Here is an 18,340-nt window from a genome sequence, read left to right on the forward strand (position 1 = left end):
TTCTTGTCAAGAAAGCCAAAGTCTTTTGTAGAACTATATATCCCCTCTTAGGGTTTTTTGGGTTTGAGAGATTTGGGATCAATCAAAAAAGGAAAGTATGCATCTTTACAATGCTTGGCTCCCTCCACCTGTCGCCGACGACTCCAAGAAGGAGTCCGACTCCTTCTCCCGCGTCGTCTCCTCCGTCAAGGCCTCCTACCGCTCCGATGACCCGGATTCAGTCTACTCTACTCTCAAATGGGTCTCCGTCATTGACCTGTGAGACCCCACATCCCCAATTCCACTTTCATTTCTTGTTTTCTCAATTCAATTTAGTGTTTTCTTGCTTAAATTTCGAGTCTTTGGAGATGGGTTGTTGTTGGTTTTGTGATTGGGGGACTTGTACTATTGGGGTTTGGGATATACTTTAGCACTAAGTGTGTTTACTTGGTTTTTTTGTGTGTGCAGTTTTATCAAGGCTAAGAGTGAAGTGAATTTGGAGGATGTGAGTGGACTCATTGAGTTTGGGTTGGAGTTGTTTTGTGTATCTGAAAACAAGCTTTATGCTCAGGTAAATGATACTCTGTGTGGCTCATTTTTAGTGCAATGCTTGTGCTGGGGTTATGTTGTGTTTTGTTGAATGTTGGGGTTGTGTTTTGTTTTTTTATTTGAATAGGTTAGGTGGGGAAATATACTTGTGAAGTTGCTGAACAAGTTTCGGAAGAAGTTGTCGTTGAAGGTGAAGTGGCGCCCGATGTATGATACTCTGATTCATACACATTTCAGCAGGTGAGTCTTTGTTGTATTCCTTACTTCTAATATGTTGCCGCTTAAATTCAAGAATGATGATGGGTTATATCATGTTTGTTGGAGCATTATGGTCATGACTCGATTTCTGTGCTTTGGTTTTGCTCTTGAATGCCATAAAAAAAATGAAGTACAATAAACACCCTTTTGAATTGTGAAGCTCTGAGGCCAATGATAATATCGAATATATTACATACCTAATATAACTTGAAATTTGCTATAATTGTCGTATAGTTCTTGTCATTGTTTCTAGTAAATTAAATTATGCAATGTCCCCGATTGCTCAACCAAATCAAAGAAAGTGCCTGGAAAACTTCATGCTCTGACACATGTTACAGGAACACAGGTCCTGAGGGCTGGAGATTGAGACAACGGCATTTTGAGGCTACTACTTCTCTTGTTCGGTCTTGCCGGAAGTTTTATCCACCAGGATCTGCTGTTGAGATATGGTCTGAGTTTAGGTTAGTACATAAGGTCTCTTTTTTTTTTCCTTCACCATCCACCTGTAAGGCTGTAATACTTTTCTGTCACACAGTAGCTGACCCTGGATTTCGTATGGGGCGTATAATAAATGTTTCCGCCACTAAAGAAACTTAATCGGATAAACAAAAGTGACAAGTGAAAATGGCCTTATATATCTGCATATTTTCACCATCTGACACTTTGTAATTTAGGCTTTAATCGGCCAACTTAGATGCAATATGAGTATATAACATTAAAACTGGTATCATAAAACTGTAATTGTATGTATAATAAATTTCAGTGGGCGTATAAGCCCCCATTTGTCTCTTACCGAGCCCCCAGCAAAGCCACAGTTGCATAATTTTACCCTTTCCAGTTTAATATTTAGTTGACCTTTCCCATACTATCGTGACCCACAAGCATTAATTATGTTCTCTCTAGGTAGGGTAACAGACATTAACTCTAGATAGGTTACACATCTCGTTTTAAAAGGAAAAATAAGTATCTAGGTTATAGAAATTAAACTCTTAGTTGTCCCACTTCCTCTCTTTTGTTTTCATCTAATGAGACAATCATGCAGATATTTGTTGGAAAATCCATGGCATAATTCATCCTTTGAAGGATCTGGGTTTGTCAGACTGTTTCTTCCTACAAATTCGGACAACCAGGAATTCTTTACGCAGTAAGGAGCACATTTTATCTGCTTTGTCCTTTATGTTTAATGACATAAGTTGTGGCACATCACCTTATGTTGTTGGTACTGTAGTGATTGGATCAAGGAGGTAATGCACCTGTGGGACTCAATACCGAACTGCCAGTTTTGGAACAGTCAATGGACAGCTATCATAGCTCGTGTTGTAAAGAACTACAGATTCATTGATTGGGAGAGTTACTTGCCTACACTTTTCACTAGATACTTAAATATGTTTGAGGTGAGTGAAGTAGCCCTTTTAAGCACAGCTTGAGCCAAGATGCATGCCTTTTGTCGGATTTTGGTCATTCTTGGAGCATGCATAATTTTCTAGTTTTTTAAGGTTGTCATCAATGATGTGGATGTACATAAATGCTGATATAGTATATCATCACATGTAATTGCTTTAACTTTGCATGTGATGATCAAAAGTTTATCAAAGATCGTATTGGACTTAATGAAACTTCATGCCTATATCCCGTGTTTTAAGGTTCCTGTTGCAAATGGAAGCAGCTCTTATCCGTTTTTGGTGGATGTCCCGAGAAATACACGGTTCTTGTTCTCCAATAGAACAGTCACTCCAGCAAAGGGCATTGCAAAGTCAATAGTAAGATTTATATGCCATTGCTTTACATGTTAATGGATTGGTGCCTATATATATATATATATATGCTTACGATGATATACTATAACTGGAATTGCAGGTCTATCTATTAAAACCTGGTAGCTCGGTGCTGGAGCACTTTGAAAAATTGGTCAACCTTTTAGAACAGTTTGTATACTCTCAATAGTACTCCTTTTCATTTTCCTGATATTTTGTTTAATGAATGTGGATTGTGTTGGACATCTCTTTACTAGCATTTATTTTTTTCAGATATTACCATCCTTCAAACGGCGGCCGATGGACATACTCATTAGAGCGTTTTTTGCTCCATTTGGTAGTTTCATTCCAGAAGCGTTTACAGAATGAACAATTGTAAGAATGTATTGGCATGGTTAGCATTTTGTTCTAAATAATCTTGAGCCTATTCTCTTGTATTGGAGCTAAATTACTCTCTATTGCAGGAAAGTAGATAAAGATAGACAGGATGAACAGTCTCTAGGAAGATCAGAAAGGCAGTTCTTTGTTAATGTGGTGCTGAAGTTAATTGATCGTGGTCAATATAGCAAGAATGAACATCTTTCTGAGACAGTAGCTGCTGCAACTTCAATTTTATCTTATGTGGAGCCTTCTTTAATCCTTCCTTTTGTTGCATCTCGCTTCCATATGGCATTGGAGACGGTTAGTCTTATTACATGTATTCATTTGTTCTAGAACTATTGAATACTGACGAGATGGGGATTAGGAAAGATAATTATAGCCTGTTATGTTAAGATGAAAGATAGATTCATAGGAAAACTTCTGCTTACTGCGAAATTATGATCTGGCTTTCGTTTGCTGCTATTTGGTAGTGTCTTAAACTTGTTTATGATTGATTCTGTTGTACTTGTGGGTTTCAACTCAACAATGGTTGTGTTTTGACAAAGAAAAGGAAAAAGAACAAGGACAAGGAAAACTCAACAGAATGCTTAAAATGTTTTTTCCTGTTTTTTTGTTCCTGTGACAAAAACAAAGGAAAGGCTTGTTGTTATAAGCGCCTTTAGATCTTAATAGTTATTCGCGATATAAGCAAAGAAGAGTAAACAGAAACACACCAAAGTTATAGTGGTTCAGCTGAAGCCTACTTCCACTGTGATCTCTCTTGAGAGATTTACTAGTACTGAAGAATTTAGGTACAAGTACTTATTGTAGACCTTAACCCCTCCCTGTCTAGCTCCTATCTCTCTATCACCCTTAGCTCTCCCTTTAGGATTTCTGTCTCTAAAAACCTCCCTGCAGCCCTATTTATATCAATAGGAGCTGCTTAATACAATATGGACTAGGATTACTAAACCTAACACAAATCCTAATAGAATATTGGAAGATATACTCTCCTAAAACATATAGAAAAGCTGTGCTAACTTATTTCCTTTCTAAACCTGGATTTGATTACTGAATCCTAACTCCAACATGTATCAACGAGCCAAAAACACAACAATCTCCACCTTGGTGAGTTGATACCAAATGATTGTTGCAACCTTCAGGATGTCTTGTATCTCTTGAAGTAACCCTGAACAAACCTCCAAGATCATTCACCTTGGCAATACTCCTCTTGCCTCATCACACCTCAAGTGAGGAGGTGCTCCACCACAACTCAGCATGTTGTGACACTAAGCAAGTTCAAGCAGTGCTTGAACTTCTCCACAGAAACTGGCTTTGTTAGACAATCTGCTGCATTGTCATTTGTGTGAACTTTCTCCACAATAATATATCCAGCTTCTATCCAATCTCTGATCCGGTGATAGCGAACATCAATGTGCTTTGTCCTTGCATGAAACACTTGATTCTTCGCCAAATGTATGGCACTTTGGCTGTCACACTTCACTACCACACCTTCCTGGTGAATACCAAACTGTCCTGCCAGTCCATTCAACCAAATAGCTTCCTTAGAAGCTTCTGTCAACGCCATATACTCTGCCTCAGTAGTAGATAGAGCTGTAACCTCTTGAAGATTTGCTTTCCAGCTCACAGGCCCTCCACCACAAGTGAAAACATAACCTGTTGTAGACCTTCTTCTATCTAAGTCACCTGCAAAATCAGAGTCAACAAAACCAGCCACACAAGCTTCTTCTTGTTTTCTTTCAAACTTGATTCCAAACTGCCTAGTTCTCTTTAAGTACCTCAGAATCCACTTCACTGCTTCCCAATGACGCTTTCCCGGATTTGACATATACTTAGAGACAACACTCAATGCTTGAGCTAAATCTGGTCTTGTGCATATCATTGCATACATGAGACACCCTACTGCATTAGCATATGGAACATTCTTCATCGCATCAATCTCCTTTTGATTTGATGGCTTATGCTCTGCACTCAGCCGAAAGTGTGCAGCTAATGGGGTAGAAACAACCTTAGCTTCATCCATGTTGAACCGTTCAAGTACCTTCATAATGTACTTCTCTTGTGACAGCCATATTTCACTTGTGTTTCTATCCCTTCTTATTTCAATTCCAAGGATCTTCTGTGCAGCTCCTAGATCCTTCATGTCGAATTTAGCCCCCAACTTTTCCTTAAGTTTCTGAATTTTCAACATATCCTTGCATGCAATCAGCATGTCATCTACATACAGTAGTAGTAGAATTACCTCCTCATCTTCGAATACATGGTAGTAAACGCAGCAGTCATATTGACACCTTGTGTAGCCTATCTTCAGCATGTATGTGTCGAAACGCTTGTACCACTGCCTTGGCGATTGCTTGAGTCCATATAGAGACTTCTTTAGTCGACAAACCAGATTCTCTTTCCCTGTTTCGACAAAACCCTCCGGCTGCGACATGTAAATGTCTTCTTCGAGGTCCCCATGAAGAAACGCAGTTTTAACATCCATCTGCTCAATCTCCATATCATACTGAGCTGCTATAGACAACAACAACCGTATTGAAGTATGTTTGACCACCGGAGAGAAAATCTCGTCATAGTCCACTCTTTCTTTCTGCGAATACCCTTTTGCCACCAGACGTGCTTTGTACTTTATGGCATCATCATCATGTATTCCTTCTTTCTTCCTAAACACCCACTTACAGGCAACAAGTTTTCTTTCTTTGGGTTTAGGAACCAACTCCCACACGGAATTCTTATGCAGAGATTCCATCTCTTCTGCCATAGCACCAATCCAACATTCCCTTTCTTCGCTTTCTATAGCTTCTTGATAAGTAGTTGGATCACCTTGACTAATGGTCAGAGCATGACTCACATCTTCTTCGGTTTCAAATCCGTACCGTTGTACCTTCTTTAAATTCCTCTTTGGTTTGTCAAGTGCTATGACTCGCCTCACTGGCTCAGGTTCTTGTGGGATGGGAAGATTTTGACCCCTAAGTGGGGACTGCTCCACCTGAGCCCTAACTGGTGACTGTTGTTGCTGCTCTGGTTCCTCAATGGCTACTTGATCATTCCCTACTTGCTCCACCTGAGCTTGAGAATCTTCAACTGATCGTTTAGCTAATGATATCTCGATTGCTTCTTCATCTTTTTCAACAACAGTCATCTTCTCCTCCTTACTATTAGCTTCTATATTTAACGGCATAGTCTTCTCATCAAAAACAACGTCCCTGCTGAGCACTCTTTTCTCATTGATTATATCCCACAACTTATAACCTTTTACTCCTCTCTGAAAACCAATAAACACACATTCAAGTGACTTTGGTTCCAGCTTAGTTCTTTCATCCTTGGGAATATGCGCAAAGGCGCTGCATCCAAACACTCTTAAGTTGGAATAATCAACTGGTTTTCCAGACCATACCTCCTCTGCACACTTGAAGTTAATAGCCTTTGAAGGTGATCGATTAATCAAGTAACAAGCATGATTAAGCGATTCTGCCCAAAACTCTTCAGGTAACCCTGCATGAAGCCTCATGCTTCTTTCTCTCTCCAAGAGAATTCTGTTCATCCTCTCTGCAACACCGTTTTGCTGGGGAGTTTTCTTAACAGTAAAGTGTCTTGTAATGCCTTCATCCTTGCAGAATTGTAAGAACTGATTACTTATATATTCACCTCCATTGTCACTTCTCAACACTTTGATTTTCCTGCTCGTTTGGTTCTCGATTTCAGCCTTCCACTCCTTGAACTTTGGAAAGACCTCATCTTTTGACTTCATAAAGTAAACCCAAACCTTCCTTGAAAAATCATCTATGAAAGAGACAAAGTATCTGGCCTTACCCAACGATTTTGTTGATGCAGGCCCCCAAACATCTGTGTGAATATAGTCTAATACTCCTTTGGATTTGTTCTCACTGCTGCTCACTTTGAATGATACCTTGGTCTGCTTGCCGAGTGTGCAATACTTGCAGAAGTCAAGGCTGCAACTCGTTATGCCTTCTAGCTTATCTTGCTTATGTAATTCTTGCAGCCCCCTTTGACTCATGTGCCCTAGCCGTCTATGCCAGAGCTCAGTCTTGTCTTCTTCCGTACAAACTGATGCTCCACCTACTATTGTAGAACCTGTGAGTTTATACATATTATCAGGCTGCAACACACCTTTCATGTAGACCAACTGACCCTTTCCGACTTTGAGCACTCCATTGTTACCTTTATACCACAATCCTTCCCTATCCAATAGACTTACAGAAATCAGATTTCTGCTCAAATGTGGAATGTGTCTGACCTTTCCCAATGTTCTGACAATGCCATCATACATTGAGATCTTTACTGTGCCGATTCCCATGATTCTACTTGGTGAATCATTCCCCATCAAAACTGATCCGGTGTCCCTCTCTTCATATGTGTCAAACCAATCTCTGTGTGCACACATGTGAAATGTGCAGGCTGTGTCCAAGGTCCAATGTCTAGGCGCGCCGGAGCTGGCTGAGATTGCAAGGAGTTCTCCATCATCGCTATCATTCCCAATAACGACATTGGCTGACTGGGAGCTTCCTCCAAGCATCTGCGCCTTCTTCTCCTTCCATTGTTTGCAATTTCTTTTCCAGTGGTCGGGTGAACCACATACGAAGCAACCATCCTTCTTCTTTTCTTTGCCTTTTCCCTTGGATTTAGACCTGCCCTTGTCTTCAAATCCACCACCTTTACTCTTAGACCTTCCTCTCTCCTTCCCTCTGACACTCAGTCCTCGTGCTTGGGAATTATCTTCTTCCCTCTGCATCCTGACATATTGTTCCAGGTTCTCACACACTCCTGCAAGTGTGATGGTCTCTTTGTTGAATATCATGGTGGTCTTGAAGTGTTTGAATGATGATGGCAAAGACTGTAGTAACATCATAGCCGAGTCCTCATCTCCCATCTTTGCCCCAACCTTCTCCAAGTTAATTATGCAGTTCTGAAACTTGGATATATGATCAGTAAGATCATCCCCTTCCTCCATCTTGAGTCCAAAGAGTTGTTCCTTCAAGAGTAGCTTGTTGCTGATGGTTGTACCCATATAAACGCTTTGCAGCTTGTCCCATGCCTGCTTTGCAGTCAGCTCCTCTCCGATCTGCAGCACAACATTATCAGCAAGATGCAACTCAATGCAACTCTTTGCTATCTTACACTTTTCTGCCCAATCTGCATCAGACATTGCTGTAGGTTTTGATTCTTCAAGAGCTACATCAACCTTATGCTGGATCAGAACGTTCCTCATCTTCCTCTGCCAAAGCGTGAAGTTGTCCTTGCCATTGAATAGCTTTATGGACGCTCTCACCTCTCCTGCCTCAGCCATTCATTTGCCAATCGACATCGCAAAATAAACCAGCTCTTGATACCACGTGTTGTTATAAGCGCCTTTAGATCTTAATAGTTATTCGCGATATAAGCAAAGAAGAGTAAACAGAAACACACCAAAGTTATAGTGGTTCAGCTGAAGCCTACTTCCACTGTGATCTCTCTTGAGAGATTTACTAGTACTGAAGAATTTAGGTACAAGTACTTATTGTAGACCTTAACCCCTCCCTGTCTAGCTCCTATCTCTCTATCACCCTTAGCTCTCCCTTTAGGATTTCTGTCTCTAAAAACCTCCCTGCAGCCCTATTTATATCAATAGGAGCTGCTTAATACAATATGGACTAGGATTACTAAACCTAACACAAATCCTAATAGAATATTGGAAGATATACTCTCCTAAAACATATAGAAAAGCTGTGCTAACTTATTTCCTTTCTAAACCTGGATTTGATTACTGAATCCTAACTCCAACATGTATCAACGAGCCAAAAACACAACAAGGCTCATGTTTCAGAAAAACAAGAAAAAGAACCGCTGGAATGTCTATTGTTTGTCAATATTACAATGTTCAAGCAAGCTGATTTAAGTAAACAGGTGTACAAATAATAAGAAATTAAAATATTTTGCTCAAACAGACAACGCAAAATCTTTCTACGTGATTTAGGGGAGTATTTTCGGCTACAATAATTAGTGCCTTACAAAATTTTAGATTATTTTGTTTCTTCAAAACTGCATTGATAGGATAACACACAATGTTCAATCATGTAACAACATTTCTGTAATTGAATTGATTTCTTCTTTAAAAACTTTTGTGTCTAGTCAGACGACTGCCACCCACCAGTTGCAAGTTGCTGTGATGTCGGTAGCATTTGTTGGACGTTCACTATTTCTTGAATCCTTGTCAACATCTACAGTAAAATCAACTGATCCTGGTAGTGATGAATCTGGTGATATGTTCATTGAGCTACTGATGGTTTCTTTATCCAATGCATTACTTGGTATGGATGCCAACGATCCTCCTAAAACCTTGGCTACCATGCAATTAATCGGTTCTATATTTTCCAATGTAAGCACACAATGTCATAATTTATTAACAAACACAGATAATATGTTCGTACATTGTACATATACTGTTTTATCAACTTGCTTATGTTCACAGATGTCTTCATTGGATGATGAGTTGTCGGTCATGCCAATGATTCGCTTCTCTGAATGGTTGGATGAGTTCTTCTGTCGTTTATTTTCCTTACTGCTACACTTGGAACCAAGCAGTGTTACGTAAGCATCGTAACTCAGTTGTCTCTTTCTTCACTTGTACTGTTATTATTTATTTGTCCATTCTGGCAACATTTTTCCCTTTCAATTATTTCTAATAGTCAGAGTGATGGTTACTGGTATCGCAGGAACGAAGGCTTGCACTCATCAGCATCATCAGGAACTTTCCTGGTTGAGGATGGTCCTTACTACTATTGTATGCTTGAAATCTTGTTTGGACGACTCTCAAAACCTCTATATAATCAGGTTACTCAAATTTATTTTATTTTAGTTTTTTTTTCCAGGAAATCCCCAACGAAAAATACACAGTATACTTTAAAACTCAAATTTGTCAATGATCCAGTTTTCAACAGATTATTCTTATCTCGTACTTAAATCACTGGCAGGCTTTGAAGAAGATATCCAAGTTTGTCAAGACAAATATTCTTCCAGGGGCAATTGCAGAGGTCGGGCTGCTTTGTTGTGCATGTGTTTACTCAAATCCAGAAGAAGCAGTTACTCAACTGATCGAGCCAATTTTACTGTCTGTTATAACCTCTTTAAAAGGAACACCATCGACAGGATTCGGAGGTAGAGGAATATATGATGCTTCAGTTTCAACCAAGGTACTTTTTTTTTTCTTTTACAAATGATGTTGACCATTTGCTTCTCTGGTCCTGGTAGATTCTTATTTTGAACTTTGATTGTTTTCTTCCCAGGCTAAACCAACAATTTCTCCAGCTCTTGAAACAGCCATCGATTATCAATTAAAAATACTATCAGTTGCCATAAGTTATGGAGGTCCTACTCTTCTGCGATACAAGGATCAATTCAAAGAGGCTGTTGTTTCTGCTTTTGAATCTCCATCTTGGAAGGTATTGAATTGCAACAGCTTTTGTTTCTCATGATCAAAAGTGCCTTTCCACACTTCTGTTTTCTCATGTACCTCCAAGATGAATTTTGTTTCATGTGATGTGCTCACTGAAACTGTTCAATGGTCCAAATGATTCTTTGGCAGGTCAATGGAGCTGGTGATCATCTTCTTCGGTCTCTACTCGGAAGCTTGGTTCTTTATTATCCTCTTGATCAGTACAAGTATATTTCAGTAGTTTACCCTCCTTGCTAGCTCCATAATAGTCAATCTGTCTGTGGAGAAGTAGTAATTTTTTTATGTTAGGTGTACTTTGCGTCATCCTAATGCTGCTGCATTAGAGGAATGGATCAGCTCAAAAGATTATTCAGACGATAAACCATTGGTGGGCCCCAAATGGCATATCCCTAGTGTTGATGAAGTTAAATTTGCAAATGAACTTTTGGACCTTCATCTCCGATCAGCTTTGGATGATCTTCTGAGAATATGTCAAACAAAAGTACATGCTGATCCAGGTAATCTTTATACTCCTTGTTCCTTTGTCCTGGACACACTTATTGCTGAAGGCATATTTTTTAGAAGCTAGATGTGAATCAGTTAGAAGATTGATGATGGGATTAAATTTTCTGAACATTTTCTTGATTTTGATGCCTGTATATCAATAACAGTATACATTTGCACATATTAATGCAAGACCACAGATGCTGACGGGGACATGTTTGTACAGAAATGTTATAATGTCTGACATCATATTGAATGTTTTGATCCAGGAGATGAGAAAGAGCACTTAAAAGTGACTCTTTTGCGTATAGATTCTGCACTGCAAGGTGTTTTGACTTGCTTGCCCGACTTCACCCCATCATCCAGGAATGGAACTGTTGATAGTCCAAATCATGGTTCCTTTCTAATAGCTGGGGCAACAGGTTCAACCGTGGGCAGTACTAAATTACGGGAAAAAGCTGCTGAGATTATACACACAGCATGCAAGTAATGTCTACTTTTTCAATTTTCCTGTAGATATAATTATGTCACCATGCGAGTCTCAATGTCTCATAGACGGAATTCTTTTTTTTCCCTTTTTTTGTGTGTGCACTGTGCAGGTATGTACTTGAGAAAAAATCAGATGACAGCATCCTCTTGGTCCTCATCATTCGTATTATGGACGCGTTAGGCAACTATGGTAGGCAACATTGGTTCTAGATAATAATACCCTCAACCTCCCATCATGCAGGGTCAGTATCTCAATGTCAATTTCGTCTTGCAGGAAGTATGGAGTATGATGAATGGGCTAACCACAGGCAGGCATGGAAATTGGAATCTGCTGCCATTATAGAGCCTTCAATAAATTTTATTGTTTCAGCTCACTCCAAGGGGAAAAGAAGGTGAGTGTAGTTCTGATTGGATTTAGATATACTATAAAATTGCTGGGCCTCCCTTTCATAGATACGATGCATTTATACTTTGGTATCTGACCTTGATCATGTTCTCTTCTGCTAGGCCACGGTGGGCACTCATTGACAAGGCATTCATGCACAATACTTGGAGATCATCCCAGTCATCCTATCATATATTTCGAACTAATGGGAATTTTGGTCCACCAGAACATGTGAATCTTTTGGTGGATGATCTTCTAAATCTCTCTTTACATAGCTATGAAACTGTTAGAATGTGAGTCTCAATCATCTTGGCCCTACTTTTTATTGATACCTTAGCATATTTATGTGCTTGCTTGGCTTAGTTGCAGAAATGTAATGCAAATGTGTTGATGCACACGATATCTTTGGTAATTTATGCGTACTTGTTCTTGAGAAAAAAATTAGGCCTGCTTATATCAAGTCACTCAATAGGTATATGAATTGACAAAGATTGACATGCAATTGACTGGATTACATTTTTTCACTATATGCAACTCATAGGAGTACACTGTACAGTGTACTTGTAATCCTATAACACCTGGTTAAATACTTCTACAAGGTGGATGATGGATTACATATATAATTAGTTATTCGTATCCTAAATTATTCATCATTCGAAAGAGCTCTAGAAGTGTCTCATGCTTTAGTGGTAAAAGTATCGGGGAATTTCTCAGATTGTGAGTTATCATTTGTCCATGTATTTTTTTTAATCTCTTTCTCAACTAAGTGGTTGCCACTTATGTCTCAAGATGTCTTTGGTATATTTGCAAACGTACACTTATGTATTAATATCCTGTTCTGTAGAAGGTTCCTCAGTTCCTCAGCAGTGCCTCTATCCTTTTTCCCAGTTTAATTTGAAATAATCTGTATATCTACTCCCTGATTTTTCTTTATGGCATCGGTTTATTATATCATTCGAGTGCTTAGTTGTTTAGTGCGTAGTTGTTTCTACGTTGCTTACTTTGACTAATCAAGTTTCTTACATTGTGTCCAGACTTGCTGGTAAATATCTTTTAAAAATGATAAAGAGATGGCCATCTATGATTTCAAAGTGTGTTCTCTCACATACCGATAATTTGCGAAACCCCAAAGCACCAGAATATGCAGTTCTCGGTTCTTGTGCAGTCCTTGCTACACAAACAGTTCTCAAGCATTTGACAATGGTAACATCGAACAGAAACTGCTGACTATCGTTTATGTAAAGAACTGAAAGTTTTCTGATATATTTTTTGTTGTTTTAGGACCCAAAATCGTTCTCGTCATTCATCCTTGGAATCCTTTCAAGGTAAGCTGGCATATTTCATACGTTTTTTTTGTAACAGATTTGGAATAGTAATGCTGAACCTTTTTAATAGATTTTTTTTTCTCCTTTTTAAAGCTCTCATCATGAATCACTGAAAACCCAGAAGGCTATTAATGAGGTAACTCCAAAAATTGAATAGAGCATAGTTTCGCGACGTTTCATATTGTAAAAACTAATATAATTTCTGTCATTTAATGCAGCTCTTTGTCAAATACAACATTCACTTTGCTGGGGTATCAAGAATCTATTTCAAGTCATCAGAGAATCATGGTGATGCACCAAGTTTTGCAGATTTAGTTTCTCAGATCAGTTCTATGAGTTTTGATTCTGTGGGCTTGCATTGGAGGTAATATTATCTACATAGACCTATTCCTGATGAGTACAGGATTTTGTTGAGTCCCCTATATCTTTTAAGCCCCTGGCATATCCCTTGAGCCTAATGGTCATATAGTAATAATATTCAAAGTGATTTGCTTCCTTAGATTAATCACCTAAATTCTGAAGTTCATTACTTATGGGTGTAATGTTGTACTTTTATATTTTCCAGGTACAATCTGATGGCTAATAGGGTTTTATTGCTGTTGGCTATGGCATCTAGGAATGACCCAAATTCCTCCAAAATTCTGAGTGAAACTGCTGGTGGGTTCATGTTTGTTTCTACTCTTTTCCCATTTAATAATCAATCTACTATCTGTCAAATTCAGAGAAGGTTTGTTATCTTAGATCAATCCTTTGCAGGTCACTTCTTAAAGAATTTAAAAAGCCAGCTTCCTCAGACAAGGATACTAGCCATCTCAGCTCTAAATACGCTGTTAAAAGAATCACCTTATAAATTGTCAGACAAAAAACAGAGTTCTCCCTCAGAAAAATTGCAAGGAGTTGGAAAATCATCTCTTGAAGGAGAATTAACCCAAATATTTCAGGAAGATGGATTTTTCAGCGAGACTTTGAACAGTCTTTCTCACGTTCATATAATTTCTGACACTGAAAGCAGTTCTAGAGGCGGGCATGGGAATTCTTCTTTTCAGAGCCTAGCAGACAAATCAATTACTCGCTTTTATTTTGACTTTACCTCGTCATGGCCGCGTACTCCAACTTGGATCTCTTTATTGGGCAGTGACACTTTTTATTCAAATTATGCGAGAATATTCAAACGGCTATTACAAGAATGTGGGATGCCTGTCCTAGTGTCACTGAAAAGTTCACTGGAGGAATACTCAAATGCCAAAGAGAGGTCCAAGCAGTGCGTTGCTGCCGAAGCATTCGCTGGAATATTGCATTCTGATGTTAATGGTATCTCAGAAGCATGGGATGATTGGATGGCTGTCCAGTTGCAGAACATAATTCTAGCACAGTCAGTAGAATCAATACCCGAGTGGACAGCCTGCATACGTTATGCAGTTACTGGAAAAGGAAAATTTGGAACTACAGTTCCTCTTTTGAGACAACCGGTCCTAGATTGTCTGGCAGCACCTTTGCCTGGAACAGTCACTACCACTGTAGTTGCCAAGCGTTATGCTTTTCTTTCAGCTGCCCTTGTGGAGCTATCTCCCCAGAAAATGCCATTAGCTGAAATTCAGCTCCACTATAGAATTCTGGAGGAGTTGCTCAGTAATATGTGCCATTCATCCGCCCAAGTAAGCATATCTCTTCAGATCTGTGTCATTTTAACCAAGTCTTTCTTTCCATTATCCATTTTGGTTAGAAAATAAGAATAAGCTCATATGGCAATTGAATTAAGTGGATATTGGCAGAACTCCTAACTGTACTCCTGTAATAAGTTGATGTTTGACTGTGTTGTCTTCTAATCCTTTTATAATTTTATGGATAGAAAAACGAAAAAGGGTACTTTTTATATGTACCATTGGTGTATCATGTGATTTCGTTATAGAAACCCATGAGACAGAATTTCACGTAGCAAGATAATTAAGCTTTTCTGTTAAAATCATAGACTCATCATGACCTAAGGAGGAAACAGATACATCTGTGCTTATAAAGGCAATATTGATAAATTGCTATTTTCAAGGTAACTGTTAAAATACCCTCTGCTGCTGCAAACCTTCTTTGTTTCATCCTGTTCATTTTGATATGGGTAACTGTGTAAGGGATTCTGATACTGAGATAAAGAATAAAGTCGCAGTATAGGAGGTTATTAGATTAAATACAACTACGTATGTTTTGCAAAGTAATCTCTCATGTATGGTTACAACAATGTTCATTTTATGTCTACATTCATGTTTTGCATTAATCTAAAAATTTGCTTTCAAGTTTTAATTTATATACTTTGACGATAAGTATGTGTGGACAGGTAAGAGAAGCTATAGGTGTTACCCTTGCTGTGGTGTGTTCTAACATTCGGCTTTATGAGTCATTCGATCATGATGGTTCACATGAGAATTCTAATAAAGGTCTTGGCAACCAATTTGATGGAAGAAGTTGGGTTTTTTTTCTAAAAGAGCGAGCGTCAGAAGTGGTAATGAATATTCAGAATACCACTCATTCTGACAATCTGGAAACCCCAGAAAATAATACTTCAGAAAATGGGCATTTGAATGGCGATTCACAAGCTGATGTCAAATGGATGGAAACGGTACTAATGTGGAACCGTTTTAATAGTGTTTTCTTAATTATATAGAAGATAAACTGACTATTTTTAAATCTTATGTTTTGTGAAGCTCTTCCATTTCATCATCTCATCTTTGAGGTCTGCACGATCATCATATCTGGTGGATGTAATTGTGGGATTTCTTTATCCTGTGATAACATTGCAGGTAAGTGAAGTAAAAAATTGATTATAAATTTTTCTAGATGATACTGTTCCTTTTGTGTTTATTTGAATGACAATGTTGTGTAAATTTTCTTGCTGAATCAAGAGAGGTGAATGAGTTTCATGTAATTAAGCATATCATTTTTGCAAGTTGAAATTTAAAAATATAAGGATTGTTCAACATGTTCAACAAGCAGATGCCAATGAGGCCCCTTTCTTTGCTAAATTTTTTTTAAACACCATTTAGAAAGTTGAATATAGGTTTACAGTTTGCAGGGTTTACTTGTTGCGGTGCAGTTTTGTTTGGCAGTATTTAAATGTTCGTAATGTAAGTTCTGTTTATATCTTCTTTTTTCTTTTGTAGGAAACTTCGAGTAAAGAACTGTCAACCTTGGCCAAGGCAGCTTTTGAATTGCTAAAATGGAGGGTCTTTTGGGGACCGCACCTCCAGGAGGCCGTATCTGTGATTCTTTCTTCTGCCAATGACTCTAACTGGCGCACTAGATCTGCAACATTGACATATCTGCGGACTTTTATGTACAGGTATGAAGTTTTGCATCTCATAATTTTCTGACAAACTCTTTAGGTTCACTCCTGCACTAAATGTGCCTGCCTTTAAGGATACTTTAGTTGGAATTGAAAATACAGAGCAAATTTTGCTTAAAATTTTTTTAATATGGTGGTTTGTTATTTAATAGAATTGAGAGTTTATAAAGTTCATATATAACAATTTATTGGTACACACCTTTTTTGGTACACCCTTATATAACAGAACTTATTGAATACGTATTGTGGCAGAGTACGTATTGAATTTGGTATGCATGTTAAGAAGTCTTTGTTTTAATACTTTTGACAAACAGGCACACTTTCATTCTCTCTATTGGGGAGAAACAGCAAATTTGGAGCACTGTTGAAAAGTTACTTGTGGACAACCAAGTTGAGGTAAGTTTCTGGTTTGAATGAGTAATATATTTATTTCCTGGTGACTTAAATCTAATTTGTCGAAGTATCATATCTAAAGAACTTTAATTAGTGACTCATCTTGATCTTTCAACCTGTGAAATAGAAGAAACTGGAGTTCTACCATTGCTTACAAAATGGTCCTTGCACAATGATTTATAAATTTTTTGGAACTTGTAGATTTTGTAGTTTATGACTTTATTGTATCTCAGGTAAGGGAACATGCTGCAGCTGTTTTAGCAGGCCTAACGAAGGGTGGTGATGAAGATCTAGCTAAAAACTTCCGGGAGAAAGCTTACAAAGAAGCTACTGATCTTCAGAGGAAAAGAAAACGGAGGTAGTTCTCTTACTGTTGACATAATCTTGTATTAGTTGATGTTACCTGTGTTTCCTTTGATATATACATCAATCTTTCATTGCAGGAATTTGAGTTCTAGCCAACCTATTGCTTCCATTCATGGTGCTGTACTTGCTTTAGTTGCTTCTGTTCTGTCAGCGCCTTATGATATGCCCAGGTATGTGGTGTTCAGTCCATGCAAATTCATCTTTTGGAAGCTTTAAATTTGGAATTACTGTAACCATATTTTGCCACAAACACTAGTCTCAATGGTTGCGAAATCTTGAAATTGTCAGTATTTTTATGTTGGTCAAGGTGCATAACTTGTGATGTGCTTTAAATAAGAAGCAGGTCTAGAGTAAAAAACCAGTACTAGCCTGGATCACACTTTGCACAATATACTATATTCCATAGAAATTACTCCATACTACAAAAGATTAAATCGAATTGGCTCAAAGTCAGTAATATATCTTGGTGGCTCAAATCCCGTGTCTGGATAGGCTTCTCTTATTACACTAAAACAAAGAAGTGTCATGACTCATGAGTATCAAAAAAAATTCCTGTATAGTTTTCAAATAGCTATCCTTTCGTTTAGCTGTTTATTTATGAACTTTTTAAGTTTCATCTCATATATGCGTCCCTCCACCTGTAATTTTATCCAGTCATTTTTTTCTCTTGTATATTATTTTGTTGAATTAAATCTTTATCTTACAAAAAAATTTCACTGTCTGTATCAGTTGGTTGCCAGATCATGTCACTTTACTTGCTCGTTTTGCTGGAGAACCGACACCGGTGAAATCTACGGTTACAAAAGCTGTTGCTGAATTTCGACGAACCCATGCTGATACATGGAACATACAGAAAGACTCGTTTACTGAAGATCAACTTGAGGTTATTGTTTCCCAGACTGACCTATTTACAAATCTTCGTTGCTTCTATTTCTCTAACCTTTTATTGTGATTGTCATGTGCAGGTTCTGGCTGATACATCTTCTTCATCTTCATATTTTGCCTGATTCACATTGTAATTCATAGTAAAGAGAATAGAATCATAGATATAGTTGTACCACAGTTAATTGAGAACTAGCAATATACTAATCATTTTTATAAAAATTTCTTGTGTCATAATTGATTGTGATGGCTTTATTTACACCATTATCATTGTTCATCACTGCCAAATTTATTCTTTCCTATCGATCTCCT

General features: G+C 38.1%; 1 protein-coding gene across 1 annotated transcript; it reads left to right on the plus strand.

Moving 5' to 3' along the window:
• On the plus strand, window positions 1-18,292 carry LOC126787884 (proteasome activator subunit 4). Its single transcript, XM_050513800.1, has 35 exons — window positions 1-258; window positions 448-550; window positions 656-768; window positions 1,125-1,247; window positions 1,829-1,930; window positions 2,015-2,180; window positions 2,430-2,546; window positions 2,644-2,711; window positions 2,814-2,915; window positions 3,005-3,221; window positions 9,055-9,297; window positions 9,391-9,509; window positions 9,635-9,752; window positions 9,893-10,111; window positions 10,205-10,360; window positions 10,504-10,580; window positions 10,663-10,871; window positions 11,127-11,343; window positions 11,457-11,536; window positions 11,621-11,738; window positions 11,854-12,024; window positions 12,766-12,934; window positions 13,013-13,056; window positions 13,150-13,192; window positions 13,275-13,420; window positions 13,622-13,713; window positions 13,813-14,711; window positions 15,383-15,664; window positions 15,750-15,845; window positions 16,206-16,384; window positions 16,702-16,783; window positions 17,014-17,138; window positions 17,224-17,316; window positions 17,876-18,029; window positions 18,112-18,292. The coding sequence occupies exons 1-35, from the start codon at window positions 98-100 to the stop codon at window positions 18,151-18,153; spliced, it is 5,445 nt and encodes a 1,814-aa protein (XP_050369757.1). The 5' UTR covers window positions 1-97; the 3' UTR covers window positions 18,154-18,292.
• Window positions 18,293-18,340: the final 48 nt, after the last annotated feature.

This window comes from Argentina anserina, chromosome 3 (genome assembly GCF_933775445.1).
Source record: "Argentina anserina chromosome 3, drPotAnse1.1, whole genome shotgun sequence".
Lineage (NCBI taxonomy): Eukaryota > Viridiplantae > Streptophyta > Magnoliopsida > Rosales > Rosaceae > Argentina > Argentina anserina.